General features: G+C 41.9%; 1 protein-coding gene across 2 annotated transcripts in view; it reads right to left on the reverse strand.

The window, feature by feature from the left end:
- ADGRL3 (adhesion G protein-coupled receptor L3) overlaps positions 1-27,982 on the reverse strand; it is a 480,878-nt gene that overhangs the window by 298,297 nt on the left and 154,599 nt on the right. For both annotated transcript variants that reach the window (XM_066186413.1, XM_066186414.1), the window contains one exon: positions 6,899-7,139. In XM_066186413.1, the coding sequence (XP_066042510.1) occupies positions 6,899-6,953 (55 nt within the window). In that variant the 5' untranslated portion in view covers positions 6,954-7,139. The remainder of the gene's footprint in view (positions 1-6,898; positions 7,140-27,982) is intronic.

Consider the following 27,982-nt stretch of genomic DNA (forward strand, 5'->3'; position numbering starts at 1 on the left):
ACAACGGAAAAGGAAAATTAAGGAAGACTTTTAGGGCGTTCACGGCCCTTTTGTTTTTCCTCTCCAGTACCACCCAAGCTGTTTTCAGGTTGGCATATTGTTTCCCCAACACATCAGCTTGGTCCCTTTCTGATGCTCCTCCAGACTGCTGCCACCAAACCACCTTTTCTATTGGACCGAAGCCAAATGCAGAAGACATTACATTTGTACAGCCTGAACTGGGAGAAGGAGGGAAGGCTCAAGAGACTGGCTGCAAGCTAAGGTTTCCAGATCAAATCAAGACTAGGTCAGAAACAAGGAAACCTAATCCTCCTACTTAGCAACTGCCAGGCAGCTGATACAAAATGAATACTTAGAGTCAGGTCAGCTTTTTCGACAGCAGATGTCTGCACCATGACACCTATTCATTACCTAGGGTTATTAACTACACAAATACAATTTTTCAGGATTTAACAAAACTCCTTATTGCATAAAGCTATTTACACCTCTTTGTGAGAAGCTCAGTGTTGCACTTTTCACTTCTGTTTTTTAAAAAGTGACTTTTCCTAAAGAAGTCCACTAATAAAAACATTTTTACAATCACAGTAAAATATAATAGGAATTAAATTATGGCACAATAATTCACACTTGACTGCACAGAGGCCATTTGGCCTTCATCTTTGAGTCTGAATGTGCTGGGTGGGAATTACTACACTGTTATTCACATTCTGTCACATCTTATGGCTTGGCTAACACTTGAAAAAATCAGAGCTCAGAGTTGGTCACTAGAGAACAGAAATCAGCCTTGTCAGGAAATTGTTACAAATGACAGAAGCATCAGATATTGCAGGCCTGAAAGGTAACACAGCTTACCCCCTCCTGCTGCTGTGAGAGCAAGCCCGTTTTCTGCGGCTGCAGTTCAGAAAGAAACCCACATGCCCCGCTGCCATTCACCATACATGTTAAAAACCATCAAATGTTTAGGATGAGAAGGGACTAAAGATCACCCAGTGCCAACCCCCATGCCATGGGTGGGGACACCTCCCACTAGATGAGGTTGCTCAGAGTCCTACCCAACCTGGTCTTGAACACTTCCCAAGGATGGGACATACAGCTTCTCTGGGCAACCTGTTCAGTGCCTCACCACCCTCATAGTGAAGACTTCCTTTGGCTTTGTGGAACATCACAACCCTCCCATGGGTTTGTTCAGACCCCTTTGGATGGCATTCCATCCTCCAGGCGTATCAATGCATCACACAGCTTGGTGTCCACAAAAAACTTGCTGAGGATGCACTTGATCCCTTTGTTCATGCCACTGACGAAGACATTAAATAGCCCCAGCCCTGATATGGACCCCTGTGGGTAAAAGGTCTTGTTTCCTCCCTATAGCACAAAGATTCTGTGAGCAGACACACTTGCCAAAAACTGAAGGAAAAAACTCCACATTATGAGAAAATCTGCTTATTATATCCCTCCTTATTTAGTGTGAAATTTAGACATGAAAGAAGTGGGTCCACACACAGACCTCTGCATTGCAGATTGGCTTAAACAAGAATTAAATACTGGATAATCTTAAAAAGGTTGAATTTCACCCTCTATCAGTTTATAGATTGATCTGTCATCAGATGGGGAGCTTAATACTCTCAATTTTAGTATAATGCTGCTAATGAAGGCAGTCCAGTTTATACAGAGAACTGCCACCCCTTTTATCAGGAAAAGCCTTCCTCGATCACTTGTTCCACTATGGAAAAGGTGGCACAGCTGCAGGTAATACAAATTGCCAAGAATAGCAAACATTATAAATATTTCAAGGGTGATTAATCTTTAAAACACTGAAGTTAGGCAGAAGCCTGGAAGTCAACTTGGCTATTTCACAACTAATAAAACATGTATCTTGTATTTCATTGTGACTGTATAAAGAGTATTGTAGTAAAAGGCAATTATCCACCATTCACTAGCTAACATAACACTTGTACAAGTATAAAAGAAACACAGTATGTATTTTAAGCAGTGACAGTATTTTCACTGTATTAAAATAGTAGTGAGGCAAATGTTCAGTTCACATTAAACAGCACTCTGTCACTGAAGACCAGCCTGCTAGCATCATATATTCCCCCAAGATAGATAATGCTGCTTGCTTTAACAGAATCATTGTCACCAGGCAACTACCAGTGCTGTTCAGTAATAAATATTTCCACTGTTCCCACAGAAACTGGCTCGGCATCTGGACCTGCTAATGCCTAGAGAGATCAGCCTGACCTTGGAGTGCCATCTTTTCACAAGGATGCAGCCCTTGCCACGGCTGTCTCCCAGAAGCATTGCAAAGATGGAGCAGAAGCTCAGAGGGCAGGAACAGGACAGCAGACAAGGCTCTCTTCCTTGCAGCTGCAATGACTTGAAAGGACTTCAAATTTCACTTCCTACTCCGCGAATGATAAATTAGTTCAGCCCCATCTCAAACTAATTCTCATATGGAGAGAAAATGGCATCTTGTCCCTAAATGCAGGAAGGTCACTTTACAGCTACACCACGAGACTGCATAAATGAGTTCTTGGAGGCAACCAGTTTTTTTGAAGTTTAGAACTGAGCCAGCAGCATCTGTAGTCCTGCCAGTTTGGTGCTGTCATGTATCAGTATTAGGCCTTAAGCTTCATAACAATACCAGGCTCCAGGACTTGACAGGCTTTGTCTGAACTACAACCTATTTAAGCTTAAACTTAGCTCTAATCTCCAAAGCTATTTGAGAAACTCTGCTGCACTTTCAACTTCCCATGGGATCACATTGTATATTCAAGGAAAATATTAAGAAATTTAAGCAATCACAGCAATGACTTACCAGCCCCATGGGTTGTCAGGAGAGAACAGTGTGCAACCCATTAATAAATACAGGGTTAAAATATATACAAAACAACCTCAAACAGCTGCAAGACCAATAGGAATCAAATCCCAGAACTTTGCCCAAGCTGGATTCAGGATGCTGACAGCTCACTCTCACGTCAAAATGCAAGGCAAGAGCTTAGCAGCAGAATAAACAGGTAGATAGCCACACCTGTTGATTTCATTGCATTTGTAACAATCTCCAACAGAAACTGGGCAATTTGGATTATTATTTAATTGGAAAAATCAATGGTTGTCCCTTTTTGGATTATTAAAAAAAGCAGAGTAACAACAATTAACTCACTCTTTGTTGCACATCACATAATTAGACATGCAGTACAATCCTTAAAAATAATTTTCAAATAACTAATAATAAACCAATCCTATGAGATGATAAAGATCTTTTCATACAACAGGCCTTCAGCTCTCCTCCAGAGCCTAAAATAAAGGCTTACTTGTTTAAAGACACACAAAATTTCACCCCACAGTATCCTTCCTATCCTGCTCCTAACTGCATGCAGCTCTGAATCCCTTATTTCTATTATTATTTTTGTCCAGCAGTCTGGAAGTTTTACATCTCAACTCTGAGCCACATACGAGCACGACAGCAATGTGACAGAGCAGGTGTACATCTCTCCAGGCTTGCAAACTGAGCTGCTGCCTGTCATGTCTATCTCATTTCAAGTGAACTTTTGACAGCGTTCATTTGTGGGTGAAGAGAAATCTGCTTTGTTTGGGGTCAAGGGGAGGAAGGCTGAGGAAGAGAACAGCTGCTCATTCCAGAAAATGCCTCTTGGAAGGCGTTTTTCCCTGCTACAGGGAAAGAGGATCAGTTTGCTCAGGTGTACGTGGGGGGGAAACACAATCCAAGGAGCACTTCCCCAGGGTTTAGACCTTCATCTGCTTTGGGAAAAGCTTCCAAAGAGGGGCCAAAAGAAGGCAGGGGTGCAAAAGTCCTGTCCCCTTAGCAGAGCCCATGCAAAGGATGAAAAAGGCTTTGCTTTTATTGTTACCGCTGATGGTTTTATTTTATTCCTTGGTATTATTTCAGTCTATCTTGTGTAATTCTGTGATTTTGTGTAACAGGTTTAGTTTTAGGCAACAAATGGATTTACAGGCTTTGCTGTAGCTTAGGAGAGGGGATAGCTTTTGGGGGGCTTCTACACTGCTCCAGGATGTACCTTAAGTTGTAAGCTATTTTCCCTTCAAGTCAAGGGTAACAGTAAAGAAAGCAGCCACTACACAAGTCTATTATTATCCTAAATATTTCACATGGCTTAATTTTTTGGTGAGCTATGATTCAAAGCAGTCTGAGCAAAACTAGACAATGCTGCTGTGCCTGTGCATTTTGGATACAGCAGATTACCATCATCAGGGAGGAAATGCAAGGACTCATGACCTCTTCCCCTTTTATGATTTCTACAGCTTATCAACAAGATGACATTGTACCATGGCAGTATTCTGGAAGATTACTTTTCATCTTGCCGATCACTGAAGTATACACCCTTTGACTCCATACCTGTCCTCACAGCCCAAGACACACAATCTACTCCAAGAAATGAAATAGCTAGAATAAAAAAAACCCAAGCCCCCTCAAAAAAACCCCAAAACATCACCACCACCTCTCCAATTTATGAGATCACTGGTCTAAGAAATCTGTCTGTAATGCAGCTACCACTACGGATGAAGAGGCTGCATCAGGGAACTCAAAAAGGGAATTAGATGTAGCAAGGTCAGTCTGAAAAAGTAGCTCCTATCATCTCCAGCAATCACTACAGGACAGGAGTCATTCCAGATCATGAAAGAGGGACTCAAATGCTTGATTCCTGTTAAGCATAAATTCTGAATGCTTTCTGCATGCAGTTAAAAGGGATTACTAAAAGGGGGAAAGAAAAAAAAAAAAAAAGGCTTAACTAGGCTATTTTTATAAGGCAGGTGAGGTGGTGGCATGTGTTTAAACAGCATGCCACAGATCTGAGAGGGAAGCTGCATCCAGGCCACTCAGAGATGAGAACAGGGAAAACCAAACAAAGTTCTTTGGCTCAGACCAAGGGTGTTCTCTCAGCCTTGTTCAAAGATAGCTATTGCACTTTCACTAGCAACTGATCAGATCATGTGGGTGTTAGGTAGATGTGTGCTGGTCAAATTTACCACCACTGACTGCCACAACCACCACAGCAAACACCCGGTTCATTCAGTCTGGAGAGCACCATAAAGGATAGAAATATTTCCAGACACAGCTCCTGCACCTCTGGCATTTGCTCATCTGTAGTATAACACAACTCCTAGGATACTTGTGACATTTCCATTTACCGGGGCTATCAGGCAGGACTTTCCAGCTACAGTGGTACTGAGAATCTTAAACAAAACTGCCAGAGGCATATTTAAACTAATAATTGCTTTCACTGTTAATACTACTTAATTTGAAAGATTTACAAAACATTTAGCATTTAACTTCTCTGAAGAGGATTGGAGAGCACCTTCCTGAATAGCTCTCTCATTCCACTCTAATTGGTCAACTCAGTTTAAACACTCATCGTAATTTTCAACTCAGTGAGGAGGAGTCTTGCTTGAGGAACAACAGCACATAACACCTTTGCCCCCAAAGGTGTTACATAGAGAAGATAGGTTGTGCTCTATACATATATTCAGCCAATTAATTTTTATTATTTTAATCACCTTCTTTTCTGTGAAATTTTGCTCTAGTGTCTTAGCACAAACACAAAAGATAAGTTCGCAAAGCTCAAAAAGCCTGATGAATATTTTAAAAGCAGAAGCCTGCAGCTTACATCCAGGGAGTCATGTCATTTACAGACATGCTTCCACTGGCCTTTAATTAAAATGAGATCCTTGGTAGAGTTCACCTTCCATTTAAGCATCAGAAAAATCAGGCAGCCAGATTTTCCAAAGCCCTGCCCTGAGCATTTAGTAACCCTCGCTGCTAACAGGAGCTCCTTAACCCTTCAGCACTTGTGAAACCTGGCAGCTTACTTCTAGAGCATACACTTGGGTTTTCTCACATCAAAAGAATTCAACAGGCCTCGAAATCTCATTTCAAAGAATTACATGTGTCACATTTCACTTAAGAGTTTCTTAGCTAATAAAAGAGATCAAGCTTTTCTTCTACAGCCCCGCACTGCGTTTGCATGGCCAGGTTTCGGGGGGTGGGGGTTACAGGAGTGGCTTCTGTGAGAAGGTGCTTGAAGCTTTCCCTGTGTCTGACAGTGCCAATGCCAGCTGGCCCCAGGACAGACCCATCACTGGCCAAGGCTGAGCCCATCAGGGACTGTGGTAGCCCCTCAGGGATAACATATCCAAGAAAGGGGACAAAGTCGCTGCTTTGTGAGAGAAACAGCTCTGGAGACAAGGGCAGTGAATGATGAGGGGCAGGAGGTGCTCCACATGCCAGAGCTGAGATTTCCCTGCAGCCCCTGGAGGTGACGCAGCTGTGCCCCTGCAGCCTTGCTGTAGCTCTGTGGAAAAAGAAGCCCACACCGGAGCAGGTCTGCTGGCAGGACACAGGACCCCATGGGAGGAACCCGCACTGGAACAGGGGAAAAATGTGAGGGCTCCTCCCTTGGAGGAAGGGGGAGCAGTAGAAACAATATGCGATGAACTGAACACAACTCCCATTCCCTATGCCCCTGTACTGCCGCAGGAGAGGAGGTAGAGACAATTGGGAGTAAGTCCACTCCAGGAAGAAGGGAGGTGGGGGGGAATCATTTTTACAATTTGCCTTTATTTCTTAGTACCCTACTGATTTGATTGGTAATAAATCCATTTTTCCCCCAAAAAAAGGAAGACAACATCTGTCTAATGTAGCAGCTGAACTCAGAAAAAGAAACCTTTATGTGTCACCTTCACATGTCTTTGTTTCAGTAGTTAAGTCATAATGTAACCTGGGAATTTCAAAGACTTGAGGTGCAAGCAGGGAGAGAAATCAACATCCTGTAAAAAAACCCCACAGCATTCAGAAAAGACATAGACAAAATCCTTGCTGTTTTCCCTTCCCACAGGCACGTTTACACCATCTCTCACTCACCATGGGCAAACGGTGTTAAGAGCATTGTGAAGAACAGCAGCTGTGATGACCACATGACTGTGAAGGAGAGCTTGAAAGTATCCCAGCAAACAAGGGTTCAAATAAAAAGGTGAGCGTCCTCCCGCACTTGCTTCCAACACTTCAACTGTTGTTGGCCTTCAATTCACATCCAAAAAGGGGGGAAAAAACCCAATAAAAAAAAATAAAAAAAATCCCACAGCCAGTATCCAGAGTCTGAGACCTACAAATGAGAAAGGAAAAAAAACCTGCAGTTAGTAAAACAGTAAGATAGGTGTTTTCAATCAAGTCTTGTTGCGTTTCTTTGCTGCCAGCAGCTGTAAAGGCAAATGTGTCTTCCCCACTCCCCGGCCCTTCAGATGCATGCACATTCCTACATAAAATAGAATTAAAACTTATGTCTGTGCAGAGAACCAGTTACCAGTTGGTGGATAACCACTGCTCTGCTTCCTCTCTCAAAAGAGGGCCCCAGACAGCAGTTTTGAACAAAAAAGCTAAGACCTTTCCCTCCCTTTTGCATTTCTGTCATGCCTCCACTGTGGATGCTAACGGCAAGATACCAGGCCAGGCAGTGGGATTAGTAACATAGCTTGGGAGTATTTCCACTGATGATATGCCAAACAGCCTCTCTTTGTCTGAGGCAACCTGTATGGCTTTTAAACACTGAATCTGGACCAGGCTTTGAACACAAGTAGAGCCCAAAGTCAGCCTTATCCTATAACCAGCTACTTTCTAGTCACCGCCAGCTACTCACAACTGCTAGTCGAGCTCTGCAGTTATTTATTGTGGAATTAAAAATAATGGTCTTGTCCATCCCCCGTGCTTACAGGAAAGCGCGGGGAAATCTGAATCTGTGCTTGAATAGAAACATTCGCTCATTTAACCAGAGAACGTATTCCAGCTTTCCATCATTTTAATCTCTCCAGAAGGGGCTAGATGGCCACAGTGACTCAAACTTGGCAGGAAAAAAACAACTATACAGAGTTAAACTGCGGCAGCAGTTTGAAACTAAGCTCCCCACTGACTTTAAAATTATGAGGAAATATGAGGAATTGAAAAGTACTTTACATATCTGTTTTGAACTACTTAGACTCTGCAGTCTTCACAGTACTGGTCTAATTAAAAATCTCTCCAAAAATCTCTGATCAACAGAAGTTATTCTTCTCTGAGCACAGAAGCTGTTTTTGCCAACTTTTGTTCCTACCCAAAACCAAGCCTGAGCCAAAAAGCTGTATGAAAAAACTGTGCTGCATGCCATTGTGATGTGGGTATATTTCTGAAAGTCTGGCATGACAAAGTGGCCTTTGTTTTGCTTCCTATCTTTACTGATCAACTAAATAAAACCCCATATTGTTCAGAACCGAAGCCTATAAAGAAGCTGCATTTTTTTTAATAAATATATCTTTCACTGCCAAGATTTTATTCTCTCACTTGACTCTCCTCCCCAGACTGTCCCTGAAATTTGTTCACTCAAATGTAGCATTTAGTTTCCATAGTTTTTTTCTCATCTCTGTATGTGAGGTTACTGAAAAATCCAAGGTCAATCTGCAGTCAAGTGGCTTCTTTATGGACATCCTTTAAATTAAAACTTTACTCGAGCTGGGACTAATCAAAATGGTCATTGATAATACTAAAAGTCTGTTTTTCAAATAGGGAAGAGCCTCATGAATATTTTAAATTTACATTCTAAACAGTGATCAAGTTTTCCATCTGTATTTTAGTAGGCTACCAATACACATCAAACTACAGCACCACTATTATTTATGCATACTTTTTCTATAGCATTCTCTGTAAAGTTTCAAAAGTGAAAAGCTTTCTGTGCTAGAAAATTTGAAAAGGCATACAGAGACGGGTGAAAGCTATCCAAGCACAGGTACACTTCCCTGAAGCAAAAGCTCAGCCAGGCAGTGAAAGAGCGAAGGTTCGTTTTCAATTTTTATTTGTTTAAACTGAATCAGTTCTGAATAATCTAAGCCTGTTAGAAAGAGATAACATTATGGTGCAGTAAAAGGGTTTTGGGTATAACTGAAGAAGCCACAAATTAATTAGGCTCTCTGTCCCAGAGAAGGGATAATTGTCAGCAAAATACTTGCACAGAGCCCTTTAAATTTTTTTTATCTGTCTATACATTCCTGCAGGATAGAATTCTAGGATTTTTTTTCCTGTCATCTCATGGGCTGAGGCTGAATAAGCAAAGCATTCACACACCCTCTGCAAAGTCCAAAAACTAATTTTTGAGAACTAATGTCTTGGAACCACGAGAGCCAGGAATAAACATTTCATCCTCCTGGAAAGTACATTACTGAGTCACAAAGCTCCTGTGCAGAAGAGACAACAGGACTAGCTCATCATTATGCACCATTTACTCCAGTTGTAAATCTGACCAAATATTCTCTGCCCTACCATTCTTCCTGCCAGAGGAGGACAAGCCAGAGCCGTGACCTGTCAGGTGGTGTTTGCACACCCTGGCTGGCACAACCTTGCCCTTAAAACTTGCTTCTGCAAAGCCTTCAACTCCTTCAGCTTAAGCTCACACACAAATATTACCAAATACACAGCGTGTCCGGAGACATGCCCACTGTGTTTAACAACAAAGGGCACCACTAGATCAACCAAATACACCGGAATGCCGCAAAATTCTGGGTGGTATTGCATTTCACAAAACCAAATAATCACAGTGTGTTTGAGAACTGGATATCTGCAGGGAAACAGCTACATAGGAAATGAGTGGAACAACCCTGTTTCTTAATGGCCACTCAACCCCCACAAGCAGCATTATAAAACACAGAAAGAGGCCTGCAAAACAAAATTCATTTCATCGCTGGATTACCTCCAGGTAAAGTACAGCCAAAGAGAGAAACTAGAGAAAACAGTTCACTGTCTGTGAACTGCTCGGTGCAGAGTGTTACATTTATTGATGCAGGAAAGGGATACACTATCACAGTGAAAAATTTAAGGGCTTGACTTAAGGAGTTTGGACTTTAACCACAAAGACGCAGCCTGCATTGATTTAAGAGAAAGTTCTTCTGCTCACTGACCTTTATGCCCAAAGGCCTGCCCCTGACATCTTCACAGTCTGATCTGCTGCATCACCCAAACTAGAATTGCACGCTGGCAGTTCCCAAAAATCCAGCTCAAAGTGCTACTGACAGAATAGGAGAAAGCTAAATAAAGGAAACGAAGGCCTCATAGTGAAGAGATAAGCAGTGAAGTACTCATCAAGGCGTTGTTCATAAAAGAGCATTATAGATACACTGACAAGCTCAACATCTACCCAAGTCTGTTCTTCGGCAGTTGATGTCAAGCAGCACATGGAGCATTTTCTGAGCTCATCTGTCAACAGTCTACAGGGAGGGCGAAAAAGAAAAGGAAACCGGTTCATGTGGTGAGTGAACAGATAGGCTGAATTCAAAGCAGAATTCAGAGCAGCACAAACCAAACCTGTCAGAACTCCGTTTAATTACCGTCTTCTTCCAAACACAAGCATTTGCACCTGCACAAAGCTGTACACTACCCTTTCTCACACAGCAAAAGCTGCTTCAGGTATCCAGCATTTTCTAGGCAGCCAGGGGAGGGGAGACAGTGTCTTACAAAGAGGCCCATTAGCAAGAGCCAGACAGGAATGCTGGGGTTTTCTTATCTGGTTTTACTTGCAGCAATTTCCTCCCCACCCCTGAAAATGTGCATAGCAAAATCAGCTTAAACAAATCAAGGATACAAGGATTATTTTATATATCTTAATAGAAAAGATTCCAGCACTTTTTCTCCTCCTTTGGCAAAAGGCACCTACTAAGTGTGGTGTTTCAAACAAATATTGATTACATTCACTATTTACAAGGGGAAAAGTTTGGAAGTAATTAAACTTCTTGAAGCTGATGGTCTAAGCTGAAACCATGGGTGTAACTCCCCATTTTCAGCATCTGCTACTTGAGATAATTTATTTCAGGCAACACATTCAGAATTTTGCTAAGAGATGGAAGAGAAATAACCCGGCAAGAAAAAATAAAACATGCAATCTCTGCAAAATTAAATTAACTGCAATTTAATGTTAGAAAATTTCTTTAAGAATGAGAATGAGCTGTATTTCCACTCCTCTTATGAATGGCTAAACAAAAGAATTTCTGCAATACATTTGGCCATACATTGTTTACAAAACATTTTCTTTTGGTTTGTTTTTTTTTGTGTTTTTGTTTTTGGGGTTTTTTGTTTGTTTTTTGGGGTTTTTTTGCAACATTACTAAAAAGGAAAGGTTTTGCTCCTCCAGTCTCTTTCCACTTTTATCCTGTTTCAAGTCATTTTCCCTGTCAGGTACTCAGAATGTGGCTCCCTGGTCACTTTGTGGCGGCAGCAACACAAGCTACCATGTAAAAGGTCATGCAGGCATTACCAACTGCGTAACACAGAGGGAGCAGGGCAGGAGCAAGGTGCACTCCTGGCATTTCCACATGCACTTTCACTCAGAGCCACTCACTGAAGTTACTGCTACGTGGTCATTGATGGACAGATTTTTCTACGTGCATTTTTAAGCAGTCAGGAACAAGTTTCTGAGACAAAGAGAATTGTCTGTAAACTCTTATCTCTGGCTGCGTTCAGGCCAGGAGAATGTTCATCCTATACCACAAATACTTATGAAGTCAGAGTTCACACTGAGTTCAGAAAAAAAGCACTTTCTTTTCTCAAAATAACAAGAATTGTCAACGGCTTTTAGCTCCTTATTTCAAGTTTTAAGTTTGCCAGATGTGAGGAAGCACTGTCAGAGACACAGTAAGTCTTCTTAGGGTGACAGGACTCCCCAGCTCATGGCTCAAACTGCTTACACCTACGTCCTCTTTCTGTACTGCAGACCCTGCTTCTGCTCTCACGCCTCTGCTGAGGCTGTGAGCTCTGAAGGAAACGCCTCAACCCTCTCACTCAGTATTTGCAAAAGGACACGCTATTTCTAAGTCACTTCTGAGAAAGATTTGAAATGAGCACTTGCACCTCTGTTGCACTTAATTGCCATTCCTGTACATTAATATTCATTTCATCCATACTGTGAAAGCCCAAGACCATTCTGCTTGTTATTTCCTCCCTTATACCTGATGTAGCACTCTGGAAAGTAATTTTTTAAAAAAACTTAAAAACACACAGCAATGATAACAAGGTCTAATAAGTTTGTGTTTATCCTGGATTCTTGGGTATCACTGCAGTGCTACTTACACTTCCCTGAGGGGAGCAGCCAGGGCAGCAAGGAGCCACTCTCAGCTCAAACCAGGCTCATCAACCACCTGTTTAGGCTATAATTCAAAGTGACAAAGAGCTCTTTAGATGTTCTGCAGGATTTGCTGCAAAATAACTCTCAAGTGCTAACTGAGTTAATTCATTTCAGATTAATCAAGCCTTTGATGAAAGCACACCCGAATACAGACCAGCTGAATATAGTAGGTTTTGGTTTGGTTTGGCTTTTTTTTTCCCTGTGTAGGTGAAATAGAGGCTTTTGTGCTGCTCCAGAGGTCAAAAGGGGAACTTGAGCCATCAGCTGCTTTTTGGTTTTCCCATTCAATCCAGAATCAAAGCAATTTCAGCAGAAAATTATAATTATACTAATAGTGAAGCCATTCACATATCTTGTGACTACACATGGCAACAGAGAGCGAAAAGTTAAGAGTCTTGAAAATACAGTCTAGAAGCTTAGAAAGAATGTACTGAATTGTACATCTGAATATCACAGCTACTGAATGTTCCAGACTTTCTTTAAGTGCCTGCTGGTTATCCTTGGCAATACACTTCATCACAGATTTAAGAGGAAAGTACACCATTCACAAGGTCCCTGCATGTGTGCAAATATATGATAACACATGCGAAATTTCAAAAGGTGCAGAGTATCATGTGAGGATGTGGTAAAATATGCAAATGTTTGTATTGCATTACCACCCCAGATCAACGGGCTCTCTGAAAACTGATTACAAAAAACTTGGTACTCTCACTGGTTAAGCACCACCTGCTAAAGCAGATCACAGCTGGCAAGAAGCATGTCAGCCCCTCCACTCCAAACCCATCAGGGCAAAAAACCCTCTAAGTATTGGGAAAAGCTATGCAGCTCTTCACACAAGCTGCACAGCACCATAAACTTCTGACCACCTGGAACAATCCTATGTCATCACCGTATACAGCAATCAGGGCAGCAATGTTCTGAAAAATTTCAGGGAGGTGTTAAGATCTTTCTCAAAAATTTATTATACCTACATAATATACCCATCTTCCTCAAATGTTTTAGTTGATAGCATATCATTACAGAGGGAAAATAATGCATAGGCAAGCTCTCTTCACAGTATTGCCAACAGTTATGATTTCATTGCAAAACTCAATATGTGGCAGCTCCTTGCAATAATAAAAATTTCAGCTTTCTTATCAAGTAAATTTCTCCTTGCAGAGAGAAGCTTAAAAATAGGACCCAAATACAGCTCAGAGGCTCAGTAAACCGGTGGTAAGTAAACATAATTCAACATATTTGATTTGAAATTCACATAACTTTGAATCAAATCTCTTTTTCAGTTTTTTTGTGTGTGTGGTTTTTTCGTTTGGTTTTTTTGTTTTTGTTTTTTTTTTTTTTCCTTTCTTTCCTGTGAATGATTCAGGACGTTGAAAGTCTGGGTTTGACAATACTCTTGCAGCGCTCATTTGCGTTCCACAGACCCTTCAGCAATTCTTCTGTGACAAATAAAACATGTGTGGTGTGTGCACTGAAAATGCAGACAAGCTTACCACCAGGGTCAGCACAATTTTAATTTCCCTTTGCTACCATAAACTCAGCTTATATTTTGAGGCATCACCACTCCCACACATCCTGGCCCCATTTCTTCAAGAGCTTTACCATGGCTGTAATTGTGACGGCACAGATCCCGCACCGGGTCATGCTTTAACGTGAGGAAGTGACAGCCTCCAAGAAGAAAACTAGCCAGAGGAAGTGACAGAAAATTCCATGACAGTTCAAACGGGGGAAGCGAAGTCTGATACTGGGACCAGAGGAGGACTACTCCTAAATGTTTCTGGATGCAGCCTTTAAAATCCTTTTCAATACTCATTTATTCTCCCTGTCATTCCCTTCCTGCTCGGTCTCCTTCAGACCACCTTTAGTTTTATTCCTTTCCTCTTTCTGGCAGGAAAGGACCTCTTTAACTCGCATTGCTCCAGACTGACCAGCAGCTGCAGATATATATAGAGAAAGAGTTTAGTGACATTTACCTTCACTACAAGGATGGGATTTCTTGCTGAGGTGTGCAGGGGAATGCAGGGAAGAGCCATTTCTCTTTTGCCTGAATCCATCAGGAGGCAGCCCAGACCTCGTATTAGTGGCCTCCTTCCCTCTGTATATCAGCCAGGAACAGCTGTTTGCTTCCCCCAAAAGCAGCATTATGTCAGAGAAATTTCTTACTTACAAAGATGACAGTGGACCACTTTTTGTGAGCCCTGCAATTCAGGAAAGGAGGAATAGGCCGACTTGTGTCCACCCTGGGGCACTCTCCTGCACAGCCCAGTTGGCCCCACAGTTCTCTGGCTATGAAGGTTAAAGAGCACAGTTAAAGACATCAACAGCTGCAGAGAATTGAGCACTGCTGAGCTGAAGCACAGAGCCTGCCCCCACTTTGATGGCTTGTTTCATGGGACCTGGCAGATAGCAACACATGAACCAAGAACACCAGGATCATGATTGCATTTCTCCTAGGAAGCAGTACTTTTGACAGTGCTGGGTTTCCTCAGCCTTTGACTCGCTCCAGCCGCTACCTGCAAATACAACTATATGCGGTAATAAAACATTTCCACCGGTGGAAAAGGCACCACTTGACTGAGGAATTGCAATGAAAACAGTAAGAATGCTGTAATCTATTTCCTATGTGTAAAACATGCACCTAGTGCATTTTTTATCCTGCTCTTGTTTAGTATTCTCTTCTCAAATGGATGGTAGCAGACATTACTTGTTTTGCTCTAAGAAAGTGTAAATTTCCATCACTTTTTGAGCTGATTAGGAAGTTAACAGGCAGTATAAGGAAGGATAACAGCTTCTCCTATTGAAAATGTACTGCTCTTGAAAGGCTTCAAGTAACAACAAGAAACCACCTTACACACACGTCTATGCATACATGCACAATATCAAGTGGAACAAAAATTGCTAGTAAATGAGATTAATGGCAAGAGCCAGGTGAATAACACATTTTTAAAGGAGAGTTATCTAGGAAAAAAGATAAGTTTAATTGTCTTTCAGATCTGTTATGATGTAATAAATGTCTATTAATGTTTAGCAGCAAATTGGCTTTTAATGATCATTGCTATTTTTAGCTGGTGGGTGACACATAGTTTAAATATAAACCAGATTTATGTTTTGCACACCAGGATGACTTTCTCAGATGACTCTCCTTGATTTAACCTCTTCACACCCCACAAGACATTTAATATAATTTTATTTCTAATAGACTGTGAGCCAATAGGATTGTATTTGCTACTACTGATGTTTTCAACAAGAAATAAAAATCAATGAGGTTTATGCTGAAGATAAGTGTAAGTGATTAGTTAAGTGTAAGTGGCTTGGAAAATATTAGGAGGGCTACATTATTCAAGCAAATTATGCAAATTAAAAAAGACTCTGGATTGAAGTAAAATCTATGAAAAACTCCTGACCTTGCTTTGTTGGAAAAAATCTTAGCTGGAATTTGTTCTTTTGGGACTACCTCAAAAATGAGCATTAGTCGGAGAGAAATTTTGTCACATTTTTCAACACAAGCAGTCAACCTTAAACATTCATACCTACAAGGAAAAAAAGAAAGAAAAATCTTCTTTTTAGACCTAGAGACAAAGAGCAGCCCAGTAGGTTGCTAGGAGAAAAATAAACAGCACTTGATGTTGTATAAAAAGAGCAGGCAAGAGAAGCAAAGCCCTGCATACACTGGGAAAGCAAGACAGGAACACAGAAGCAGCATTCTGCATCATAAAAAAAAAAAAAAAAAAAGAAAAAAAAAAAAGAAATATGCATACAGAAGAATAAAGGTTGCATCTAAACTTCTAGGTGTGGTATTCTCGAGTGAGTTGCATGCACAGAAACAATAGCAAAAGCAATAGGCCAAATTACCGAACAAAAAGTATTTACAGTTTCCTAAAGCAAATGTCTGTGTAGTAATAACCAAGAGCCTGCTTTTCCACATTTTACCATGTTAATGAATTCTGTTGTGCATTAATCAAGAGTCGAACCTCTTTGATCTTTGGAGGGGAAAATAAAAAGAAAGAGATTTAATTATTGCACTCATTTTCTGCACAGATACTTTTCTTATTACTTATATTCTACTAACAGAGGTCATCATCTCACCCAAAGCCTAGTTATGGAAGGTCTTGGGCATTCTCACAGGAAAACATAGGTTTCTTCCTCCTTATCCCTTCCTCCCTCATATGATCCAATCAACAAAAAATGGCATGAAAGTACTCCTTTGCAGAGAACAGAGCTGTAGAGAGACGGGCTGGGAATTTCTATGTGTGCCCTTCAACTCTGAAATCAAGCTTCAGCCAGTAAGTGGACTATTCCCAGCCAACTTTGATAAGCAGCCATAAATACTCAACATCTCCTTAACCCCTGCAGAAGCAGCCCTTCAGACCTGCATCCAGTTCAATCCCTAAGGAAAATACCCCTAAAACACATGCTGAAAGACTGCAACTTTTTTTTGATCTCCTTCCTAATGAGGAGCATCGCATCACTACACACAACAGCGATTTCAAATCTGAAAGGGCCACTGTGTTACAGCTGAGAGTCAACACTTCTCTTGGTACTACAAAGAAAACATTTTATATGAGAAGCTCTGCATGGATAAAATATTTATATAATACAGATCACACACACTCTCTTCTCTTCTGAAGTGAAACAAAGACCAGATATTTCCAGCTGAAACTACAAGAGGGATCTTAACTAAACAGAACATTTAAACCTGGACGGAATTCCACCAGGAGCTTCCAGCTGAAGCCTCCGCTCTCACACCCCAACTTGGCATCATCACAATATATAAGGTAACCAGCTCTTCTCCAAAGTGACTAGCACCTTAGTTCTTGCAAAAAGTATTTTTAAAAGCCAAATACTTGCTTCTTGCAAAAGAAAAGCAAGTTTTGCAGAAGAAAATCTTACTCCAGTAAGCATGTGTGCTTTTTAATGGGTACTATCAAGTTTTCAAACAGTAAAATACTTGGGTGAGTGAAAGGCTAAAATTAATTAATTCCTTGAGTGCTTTCTAGCAGAAATTAATTGTAAGGACAATCAGGACAAACGTGCTTTTTAAGAGAATTATCTTGGGCGCTGAGTAAGGACTAGGAGACACTTGTCCTCCTTTCATGCCTCATAGCTGAGGATCACTAGCAACCACCTAAAGAGAAAAGGCACCTGTTGTGAAATTTGACAAGGTAACATGTACCTGCCTCTGTAAGCCTCAAACACATTTCTTAATGACCTATTACATAGCAACAACCACTGACAGGTCCACCAGAAAACTAAAAGCAGGCTTTACCACATAAGGTTATCTTAAGTCCCAGAAAATGATGCAGGGTCATGTAAAGAATGAGAAGGGGGGAAACCCCAAATTAAACCCAGGGAATTCTTCAGTGCCTTTTTCTCCCCAGTTAAACTTAGGAGGGAAACTTGGGAGTCCTACTTGATACCTTCTAAAACCATGGGATTGCAACTTATCTTTTAGCTAAACTACTGCAGGATGAAAGTGAGTGCCATTCAATAACAATGCTCTCATTTGTGGTTTTTCCAACTGAAGCAACAAATTTCTGTAATATTTTATATTTTAAAGTATGCATTGAATTTAGAATAATCAAGAAAGGATTGTAAACATTTAACTCAGTCACAGCTATCTGGCAAAATTAAATACCATCTAATATAGTCAAACCGGCTATACCACTAGCAACTCTGCAAGGAACTTAATTATTCAGCTTCCATATTAATAAGGAAACAGCAAATAACTTCATTTCCATATACCTGAGTATTACAGCTGTAAATTTTGCAGTAACACCTTTATTTGTGGTTTGCCAGTCCACTTCTGATTTTGCTCTTAATGCCTTGCTTCCACCTAGATAAAAAGCGAGATGTCTCACTAGTCAAGGAGTAACATTTAATTGCAGGAGTCACATTCAATTCCAAAGAAGAAATTAAGCATCTCTGGCAACTAGAAGGCTAAATAATTAATCTGATGTATGGGCCTGTCTCTTGTGATATTTTGCAGGGAACTCTGTAAATACCAAAATGTAGCAATGTTTGATAGGCAACATGAATTTGGGGGGAAGAGGGAGAATTTTGGTAACTCCTGAAATGGTCCCTGTGAAAGAAAGACCCCTTTTCTCATTCCTCTACAAGAGGTGGTTTCAAAATCACTGCTGCTCTAACGCTAGCTCATGTGAAGTCACTGGCAAAATCCTGCTGATAGTTGAAGGCAGATGTACAATCAAGAGAGAGCTTTAGCAAACATCACCCTGAGCCTAGTAAGCAGCAAGTAAAACCTCTGCTATTTAAGGCCATAGCTGGAAGGTGGAACTGCAATAAAGTACTTCATTTGATTATCTGAAAGGCAATTCACTGTAAACAACAAACAGCAACTCTTTACTACATCTTTACTTCACCTTACTTTACTGTAAGTGGACAAAGCATTGTAGTTTATAAAACAAGGGGATAAATGACAGAGACATCAACCCTAAATATTTTGCTAAAGAAATCACTCTTCTGTTCATTTTGTTCTCCCTATATGGGAGATTCACAAGGCTAAAGCAGAAACACTGGGCTTCAAAAGTAACCAAAATTGGCAAATTGTGCAGAAAGATAGATAGTGTCATTGTTTAGCACTTGGCATCAGCGTGGATCTGAGCAAGCAAGAACACAGATTGCCTGTGATGGGAAAATCTATCAAATGTAAGAGAGCCAACTGATGGCTAAAATTCTAACATTAAGATCCTTTCATTCACTGCTTACCTTACATTTACATCTGTTTAACTTCCAAAGCAAGGGACCCCAAAAGAGGCAGTGTCTAAATTGAAAGAGAACTGTATTTCAGCTAAGAGCAAGATCAAGACCTTCTTACCAAGATCCAAACTTACTATCAAGGAAAAAGCTCAGCATCTGAAATTAATTTTCCCCAAAGTAACATTTTTCCATTTGAACTTTGCCTATACTATTTAAAGAAATATCGAGAGATAACTTGAATTTATTTTCTGAGAGCAAGAAGGAGTAGGTTGCCCCCCGGCATCAGTGTCCCTTCTGACCACACAATCCAACACTGCCTTTGCCCAAAGCTCACTTGCAGTGCAAACACAGCCAGTACAGTTCAGCAGTGCATCATACACAAGCCCACAGACCGAGGTCCCAGCCAGGGCTGTCTCATTATGGAAAAAAACAGAAATAGCATTCCTAAATTGGATGCGATCACCAGGAACAATTTAGCATCAAAATGCTTTAGAATCTGCATGTAAAAAGCCAAAGCACTGCATGCCAGTAGATTTCAGGCTGTAGATAGCCTTAGGGTGAGAGACCAGGCAGGACCAAACAGGACAGTTTGCCATCAGAAATTTATCGCAGTTCATGCATTATTTCTTCCTCCTACAGGAATTAAATCCATTGATGTGGGGCTCAGACTGGCAGAGTGAAGGGGGGGAGACATGACCCAAACAAGCACCTTGTCACAGCTTCAGTCACAGCTAGAGGGAGAAAGCAATGTTTGGCAGAGCTCCACTAATGTGAGAGGTTGAGTCTTCACCCGTAAGAGTCTTGTGTGCCACACTCACGTATTGACAGCAAGAAGCAAAAATGCCTTTTCATGCTAATCAGGTTGGGAAACTTCTAGGAGTTTCCCCCCCTTCTACAACAGCCCTTGTTTTTAAACAACTCCAGTACTAACACAGTCCACTCCAAACACAAGAAAACCAGGTGGCTTTACAAGCCAGAGGTCTTTACAAGTCCCATCACCTGAAGAGGAAGGAGTTAATCAATGCAGAGACAAGGAAACCATCCCGGGTTACACAGCAGCAGAACTGAATTTCAGTCTGAGGCATCAGAGGTCCCTGGCTAACATGACTGGGTATGTCAGGACTTCTCAACCAACCGGCACGTATCAGGGAAATCCAGGCAAAGTTACTTTTATCTCTTCCTTGAGAATTAAAATTATGTAAGCTCTCCTTTTAGAACACAAAAGATAGAGATTTGCTCTTACCTGAGCATTTCTGATCCAAATGACTTTTTCTGAATTTTACATTTTCCTGAAAATGATTATCAACTTCAGTATTTTTTAAAAAATTAGGTTTTCCTACAACCCAGTTAGAAATTACTTTTTCTGATAATATTTCAATCCATGGCACTTCATTTTAAGAAACTAAGGTGCTCTTAACAGAAGATTTCAGTTGTATTGAAACATTCTGGCTGATACATTATTTTGATTAAGAAAGTCAATTTGCTGGAGAAAATAGTATCCCTGGATTTTTTTCCCCTCCTCAAAATTGCCAATAACTTAAAGCAATTTTCCCTCTACTCAGACGAGATATGTACAATGTGATGACTCAGATCACTGTTGCATAAAATGGTCAGACCACTGGGCAGCCTTCTATGAGCTGAGAGAAGAACCAGAAGGAAGCACCATGCTGCTGAAAATGAAGGCTGCTGCTGGAAAGCTCTCCATGTCCCTGATTCCCCCACCATTTCTGCTGTGCTTCTCTCAGCAAAACGTCCTGTCTCCCCCATCCTCCTCCAGTGCAAAATCCACACACATTTTCAGGTCAGTTTTTTTTCCTGCTTCCAAGTGTACTTCAGCCTCCATATGCCCCATCTTTTAAATACCTAGAACCTCTACCTCACAGGGCTCAGCCCCAAACCCACTGACTTTTCCCACAGAAGCACTGCCATGAGCTCAAGCCTTTATTACTATAAGGTAAGACTGAGAGAAACTAATAGGTGGGGAAGAGCTGAGGACACAGACCTCCCTGGTATTCTCTTTATAATTAATTAGAAGTTAGCCACAATTAAACCAGAACAGCTAGTCAGACAGTGGGGCTGCTCCCTGGTACCAACAGTAAGGATGAATGCAACACCCTCTTGGATCTTCCCCACCAACTTCAGCATTCCCCGTGCTTATGAAGGCACCAGGGAAGAGAATCAAGGGAGTGGAGTATGTTCCAGCATTTCCATCCCCCAGTGCCACACAATTAGCTCGAGCACTTTTCTCTGCAAGACTCTCTTGCGTTTCAGCTCCCTCTACATACTTTAGTTTCCTACCTGCCTTGAAACATCCACCAGCACTTAGCTTTCAGACAAGTGAGGTGCCAGACTGGAGTGTTCTTTCGCTGATCTTTCTCTGACCTAATCTGGGCCTTGCTATTCTCATCCACAAATGACTGGTACTAGAGAGGCAGTGTCAGTCTTCCCTACCACGCATGGCACCACTAGCCAAGCAAACACTATAGCTAAAAAGCTCATGTCAGGAATAATTGGTAGTAAAGCTCAGGGTCGTCTTTCAAAAAGAGTGAATCCTGAAATGGTGAGCATAGTACTTTTGATCCATAGGACTTCCTTGTGCCTCCCTCTCCCCACAGCATTATGCTACCTTTCCTTGCAAAAACAGCCAGCACTTTTGATTCATTTTTGAATACTAATCTTCCAGGAGGCAGCAGGGTTTTATCCAGTTTAAGTGAAAATGTCAGTCAGGCTGGTTCACCCCACCTAATGAAATCATTGTCACGTACATAGTTTCAGAGAATACCTGCAGACTGCACTTAAGACTAAACCAGGACTTAGCAGTCCTCACAGCCCTTCAGTGTCTCTGCATTTCCTCACTGTAATTTAAATCAGCAAAGTTCTTGTGAAATGCAGCAAGCCCCAACTCTTAAAACACATTCCTTTCTCTTCTTAACCATAGAGTGGCTGAAAGGTTTTCCCATATTAAGAAAAGGGACAGTGAGGAATGCTCAGGAACACCACCACATGGTTATCAGAGGCAGGGCAGAAACAATTGCAGGGATAAGCAGCAAAGCCCGAGCTCATCTTCACAAAGCCAGTAATTGTGTCCGTAAGGCCAGCAATTTCAAAGGCAGCCTGCATGAAAATCACTATGAAATGAAAACATGAAACTCGTGTCTCTGTGGTGTAAAGCAAAGCTATGCTGTATCCATAGTGAGAAAATTAAATCAATACTGTTCAGGGGCAATATTGGGAAGCCACAAACCAAACGAGCAGCAATGCGAACTTATTGATTCTGTACAGCTATACTTCCATGCTTCTTGCTTCACCTTCTGAAACATTTCCATCACCTTGCATAATGTAAAACCAGAGACTGTAACTCCTAATTAATACTTCCCAAAAACCTGAAGTCAAAATCAGACAATTACAAGGACCTTTGGTAACATTAAATGTTTGATAAAACACATTAAAATAAAAAAATATTTTTTAAATTATTCCGCTTTTTTAAAACTATCAGGCTGAACACTTAGTAAGGACAACCTCAGGCAACTCAGTAAGGCTACCAGGATGGGTTTGTGACATGCAGTGCCTGACTGAAAGCTGCTCCTGCTGAGCACACAGGAGTGCAGACAAAGCAAATCACTAAGTGGGGACAAAACCAGGCAAAATTAATGCCTAGGCTTATTTTATTGTGCATCCAGAGACAGATAAGCTTGTCAGCCACTGGAGACTCACATGTCCCTGTCTTCCTTCCCAGCCAGGTGAAAGGCTTCTGGGGACATACTTACCTTCTTCTCCCTTCCCCCACTGCTCCCCTGGTCTCAGGGTGAAAACCGGGGCAGGATTAGAAAAGAACTGGGGGATAAACACATCGGTAAAACAATAAATACCAGCTAGACAGCTTGGAGGGTCAGGAGATGTTTAGGAAGATTACAAACTCAAAGACCACAGCAGCAGCAAGTACTGACAGATAAAATGCACTGCTCCTTCTGAAAAGTATATGCAAGTTGCACACATACACGTGCACATAGATACAGGTTTTCATATAAAACTTAAAGTTCAACCTTTTATTTTTTTTTTCAAAAGTCCTGGAACATAAAAGCACCTTACTACTGGTTTCCTATAGCAGAGTGCATCCCCACAGAGTGCTGACGAGGAGACCGGGTGCCAGAAGCCTCCAAAGGGATTTGCTAGGCAAGTCAGAGATTCAGGGGTTTTGGCAGAAGCAGCAGGGGTAGCAAGGGGCTGCACAGGAAACCCCCCCAGCTTCCCAGCAGCATCTCAGGGGAAGCCTTATGTGGTCACTGTGGCCATTGCCTGGTCTTGCTCCCTCACCTCCTGGTGGAGAGCAGCACTTCTGGACACCAGGACCTTCTCTTTGGGGCTGCACACCATCCTCAACCAGATCACAGGAGTCCTACCCCATAGCCTCCACCACAGTGTACCTTGCCCCTGCAGCCACTCCCGACCTCAAGGCTGTCCTCTGATGACCCTCAAGGAGCCATTCTCCTCCCCCCACACCTTGGTGCTCAGCCCCCATGGTGACCCCGGTGCTGAGGCTCTCACAGACCCAGCAGAAGAGACACAAGTCCCTAATGTTGCTTTCAGACCCCAGTCCAGGGTCTTTTACCTTGACCAAGAGGCCATTAAATTGCTAACACAGCTTTTAGGCCAGGCAGACAAGACTAATGGTTTGCAGAAGATTCTTTATCTCTGACTGAATCCTTGAAGCCATCACAGAGCCCCAAAGTGCCCCAGCAGGCCAAAAAGTGTGGGGAGAACATGGCTGCTGTCCTTCAGCAAGTGAAGACGACAGACTGCATTTAAATAGTCAAGCAGCACCTACAGAGGTACTCTAAAAACAACATAGCCTTAGCAAAAGCTGGCCCAAGGTCTACAATGCTTCCCTCTCTCCTCCAGAATAATCAGATTTTAAACATACCCTTCAGAGAAATGGTCCAGTCATTAACAGTAACTGTTTCTTATGTGCATCAGTAAAAGATGTAGTGCTACAGAGACTAAATGGGACTTACAGAAAAGAAGCCATAAATCTTTGTCAGCCTCTCAGAAATGAACACTTAATACAACTAGCTTGGAGTACTTCACTTCTCACTCAGCCGAGGTACCAATTATGGCACCACTATGATATATTTTAATCACTGTTGTGTTAATGGCTCCCACGATTTATTTTATCCCCTCTCTGCACTAATGACCTGTGCTCAGTCTCATGATTCAAATACTTCCCCCTTCCAGCTGAATAAAGCAATCTTTTGGATTTCGACCTATGATACTGCTGACCTATTCAAAGACATATGGAAGGACTTCAGACACTTGGACCTTTAGAAAGTTTGGGTCCAAACACAGTCACACTGCAGCCAGCAGTCATTTGTGTCCCTTTTCTTGCCCCTAATTCAAGTCCTGTGTTTCCTTAGGGCTTTTCCTCCACCCCATCCCCCCAGAGCTTTAATTTCCTTATCAGCATTTCAATCCTTTCTTTTCATGTTGTAAAAGTCAATGTAAGACCAACACACTGCTTAGGGCCACAAAAAGGAGAGCTGCCCATTAAGTCTCCCTTCAGCACCCCCTGAGTCAGTAGTTGGGATTAATTTAACAACCAGTTTTACAATCTCAAAAGGAGACACGTCCCATGGTGGCAAGCAGCCTCCTTGCTTCTACAAAACTTGGCTCACCAAAACCAGATCAACTGGAGGTATCCTGCATCCCTACACCCTGCGTGTGACAGAAACACATCACTTGGATAACTCTCCTAAAGCAAGGGGATCAGTCACAGTGTGCAAAGCAATTTGGGTAGCCTGGGTTCCTCCAGATGGGGTCAAGGGTCACCCAGCAGTGTTAAAACACAGTAAATCAAAGTATCTTGAAGAAATTTCCCCTGTCCTACCTAGACCAGGGAACTTGTTCCCACAAGAGGGTGATGAAGCCAATTCACAAAAGCAGCAGATGTTTATATCCCAGTCCCTAATCCTCAGAAGCTCACAAAATCCCTCTGACCAGGTTCTCCTGGAACTATTTATCAGACAATCCAGCAATCTCTGCTGCTCAGGATCCTAGGAAATGAGAGAAGAAAGTCACACACACAAGAACTCCCACATTCATTGCAACAGCAAGTCGGCAACATGGAAGCAGACGGATTCTAACTACTTTTGCCATCATCCCCTGAATGTGGGGTTTCTTATCTTATTTTCTTTGTGTTAGAGCCAGGATTAATACACAGGAGACACAGTTTTCACGTTCGGACTCAGTGTTTATTAATTCTTATCTATAGTACAGTTGCACGAGTCATGAGCTCCAACTAACAAAGTGGAAAATGGAGTACCTCTAACTCCTTCCAAGGTAGTTTAAGTGCTAATTACCCAATAACGAGATGACACCTGTATTATTTACACTTTTAACCCAGTAACTAACCACCCAAGGTCAACAATGCAGACGTTTTTCACCCAATTAGAAAAAAACCACTTGAAACCAAGAAGAAGGTAGTGAAGGAGGACTTAGGCAACACCTTAAATCCTCCATATTGCCCCATATATATTACTATATACTAAACCTTCAAATGTTAAGTTTTTCACCCTGTGAGATCACACAATACTATTCAAACTCCACACCCACAACCCCAGTGCAATCACTCAACTTCAGAAGCCTGTTCCACAGCCTCAGATCAAATGTAGTGCTTGCTTGAGGGTCAGTATCTTTTAGCACAGAAAGCCTGAAATTTTCAGCCTCCAAGGTTCCAACACCTGAGAAACTTACGATAGAAGTCATCCAAGCAAGAGCACATCAGAGACTACTTCTATGTTAACAAGTAAAAATAAACAAACAAGCTTTTATTTATCTCTTATCCCTCAATTTCCATCCCATCACCTACCTACATTCCTTCTTAATTAGTTCTAGATTTTTTTTTTTTAAACATCCTTCCTGCTATCTAAAGCAAAAGCAACTTTCAAAACCTTTTTTCTTCATGAAGACGCAGTGGGTTCAAGGCATAGCACGTCCCATATCAGTCTCTGGAACACCTGGCTAAACTCAAAAGCTTCAAGGAAAATTCCTTAATAAACATCCCCTGTGACCCCTCTGCATGAGAGCAGGTGTCCTCTAGTGTCATGGTTTAATCCCAGACAACAACTAAGCCCCACACAACTGCTCATTCACTTTCTCCCAAGTGGGAAGGGGGAGAAAATTGGAAGGGTAAAAGTGAGAGAACTCGTGGGTTGAGATAAAGACATTTTAATAGGCAAAACAAAAGCTGTGCACATAAGCAAAGCAAAACAAGGAATTCATTCCCTGCTTCCCATGGGCAGACAACTCTTCAGCCATACCCAGGTAAGCAGGACACCATCATACACAATGGTTACCTAGGAAGACAAACACCCACTCTAAAAAGTGTCCCTCCCTTCCTTCTCCCCACAGCTCTATATGCTGGGCAAGATGACATATGGGATGAATTATCCCTTGGTCACTTGGGGTCAGCTGTGCTGGCTGTGCCCCCTCTCAGCTTTACATGCACCCTCAGCCTCCTCATTAGCAGAGTAGGGTGAGAGGCAGAAGAGGCCTTGGTGCTGTGAAAGTGCTGCTCAGCAGTGACCAAAATATCCCTGAATTATCCACACTGTCTCCAGCACAAAATCATACCAGCTACTGTGAAGAAAACTAACTCCACCTCAGTCAAAAGCAGCAACCATATCCAAAAGACCCCAACTGTCGTCCATGAGTGGCAAAATCTCCCTCAGAGCAAGTTTTATCTCTCGCAGAGTATTTGAGGCTGCAGTGACAGCAAGTACCTCCTGGACTCTGAAGCCGTGCAGAGCTCTGTTTATGAAGCACCACCGTGTTCTGCATGAACAGGGGCCAGTTTCAGCGCTGCATCATGGCAGTGGCTGAGTAGGGAATGGTCCCATGAAACACAGCAACACATTTCATGGGGGACTGCCTTTTTACTCTCTGCCTTCAAACTCTGAGCCATATGGAGAGCTGGCAAAAGGGAGAGGACAGATGTCTGGAGACATTATAGTTATTATGTTAGCTGCCTGCGAGTTAATTCATCAGAAGGTGATCACCCTTTGTTCTGGTAAGAATTTAACTTTCTTTGCAGCTTTGAGAGGTTGACAGCAAATCACTATTACACAGTTCTCAAAAAGCACCAGGTGATCTGCAGCCTTGATTAAAAGGCATGGTTCTTGACCTAAAATACCAAGTTATCAGGCAAAACCTACAAAAGCAGAAGAACTGAGAGGTTACAGCAGCAGAAAAGGAGATGAATTGAAGGCCCTCTCGGCAGCCACGTAGGCTCTGTGCATGTTTGCACACTCAGGTAGAACACTGGACCATGCTGGATGTTACAGTGGTGCAGAGTTATATGAGCAAAAGTGCTGCTACACTAAGAGAAGCTTCTTTTTTCTGCATTCAAACAAAGGGAAAGCTTAGAGAACAGACCACAGAAACACTCCCTCTTTTTAAAACAGGGATTCGGATGTGCATTCTATAATAAGAGAACAAAAAACCCACCAGAGAAACTATTTATTTTTCATCACTGTTTCACAGAGACTGAGCTCCCATGAGATTCCCTTTGAGTCAACCTGGAGTTCATTTCCGGAGGACTAGGAAGAGCATTAAGTGCCCACGTGGTTCTTGGAAGTAAGAGAACAAAATAATTTGGAAAATCCTTTCCAACATTAAATCTGCTTCTGGAGTTTGCATCTTGTAAGCAACATTCCCTGTGAAGGAGTAGCCATTGGCAGTACAAACCTGCAGTCTCACAAGCTGGAGGAGAATGAGAATTCATGTGAGAATTCAGCTCACAGATGGGCACAAAACCCAAAACTTATCACACTGTTTGGAGGCACGTAAGAGGGAAAAAATGAAGTCACCTTCACCCAACATGAAGCAGAGGGGAAGCTGCTCCTGTATCATCTTCACCTGAGCATTGGATGGACTGCAGTGGTGAAATCATTGGCATTTGGTCTATGGGAGGAGGAAGAAATCAATTACTTCTTTTCCCTGAAAGGCAGCTTCCAGAGAGAACTGTGCAACAGCACATAACAACAGAGAAATCTCAGAAAATAGATGATAGAGTATGTTGGCAAAAGGGGAGGGAGCTGGTAGCA

Source organism: Chamaea fasciata, unplaced genomic scaffold (genome assembly GCF_029207755.1).
Source record: "Chamaea fasciata isolate MVZ Bird 193981 ecotype frontalis unplaced genomic scaffold, bChaFas1.0.hap1 SCAF_6, whole genome shotgun sequence".
NCBI lineage: Eukaryota > Metazoa > Chordata > Aves > Passeriformes > Sylviidae > Chamaea > Chamaea fasciata.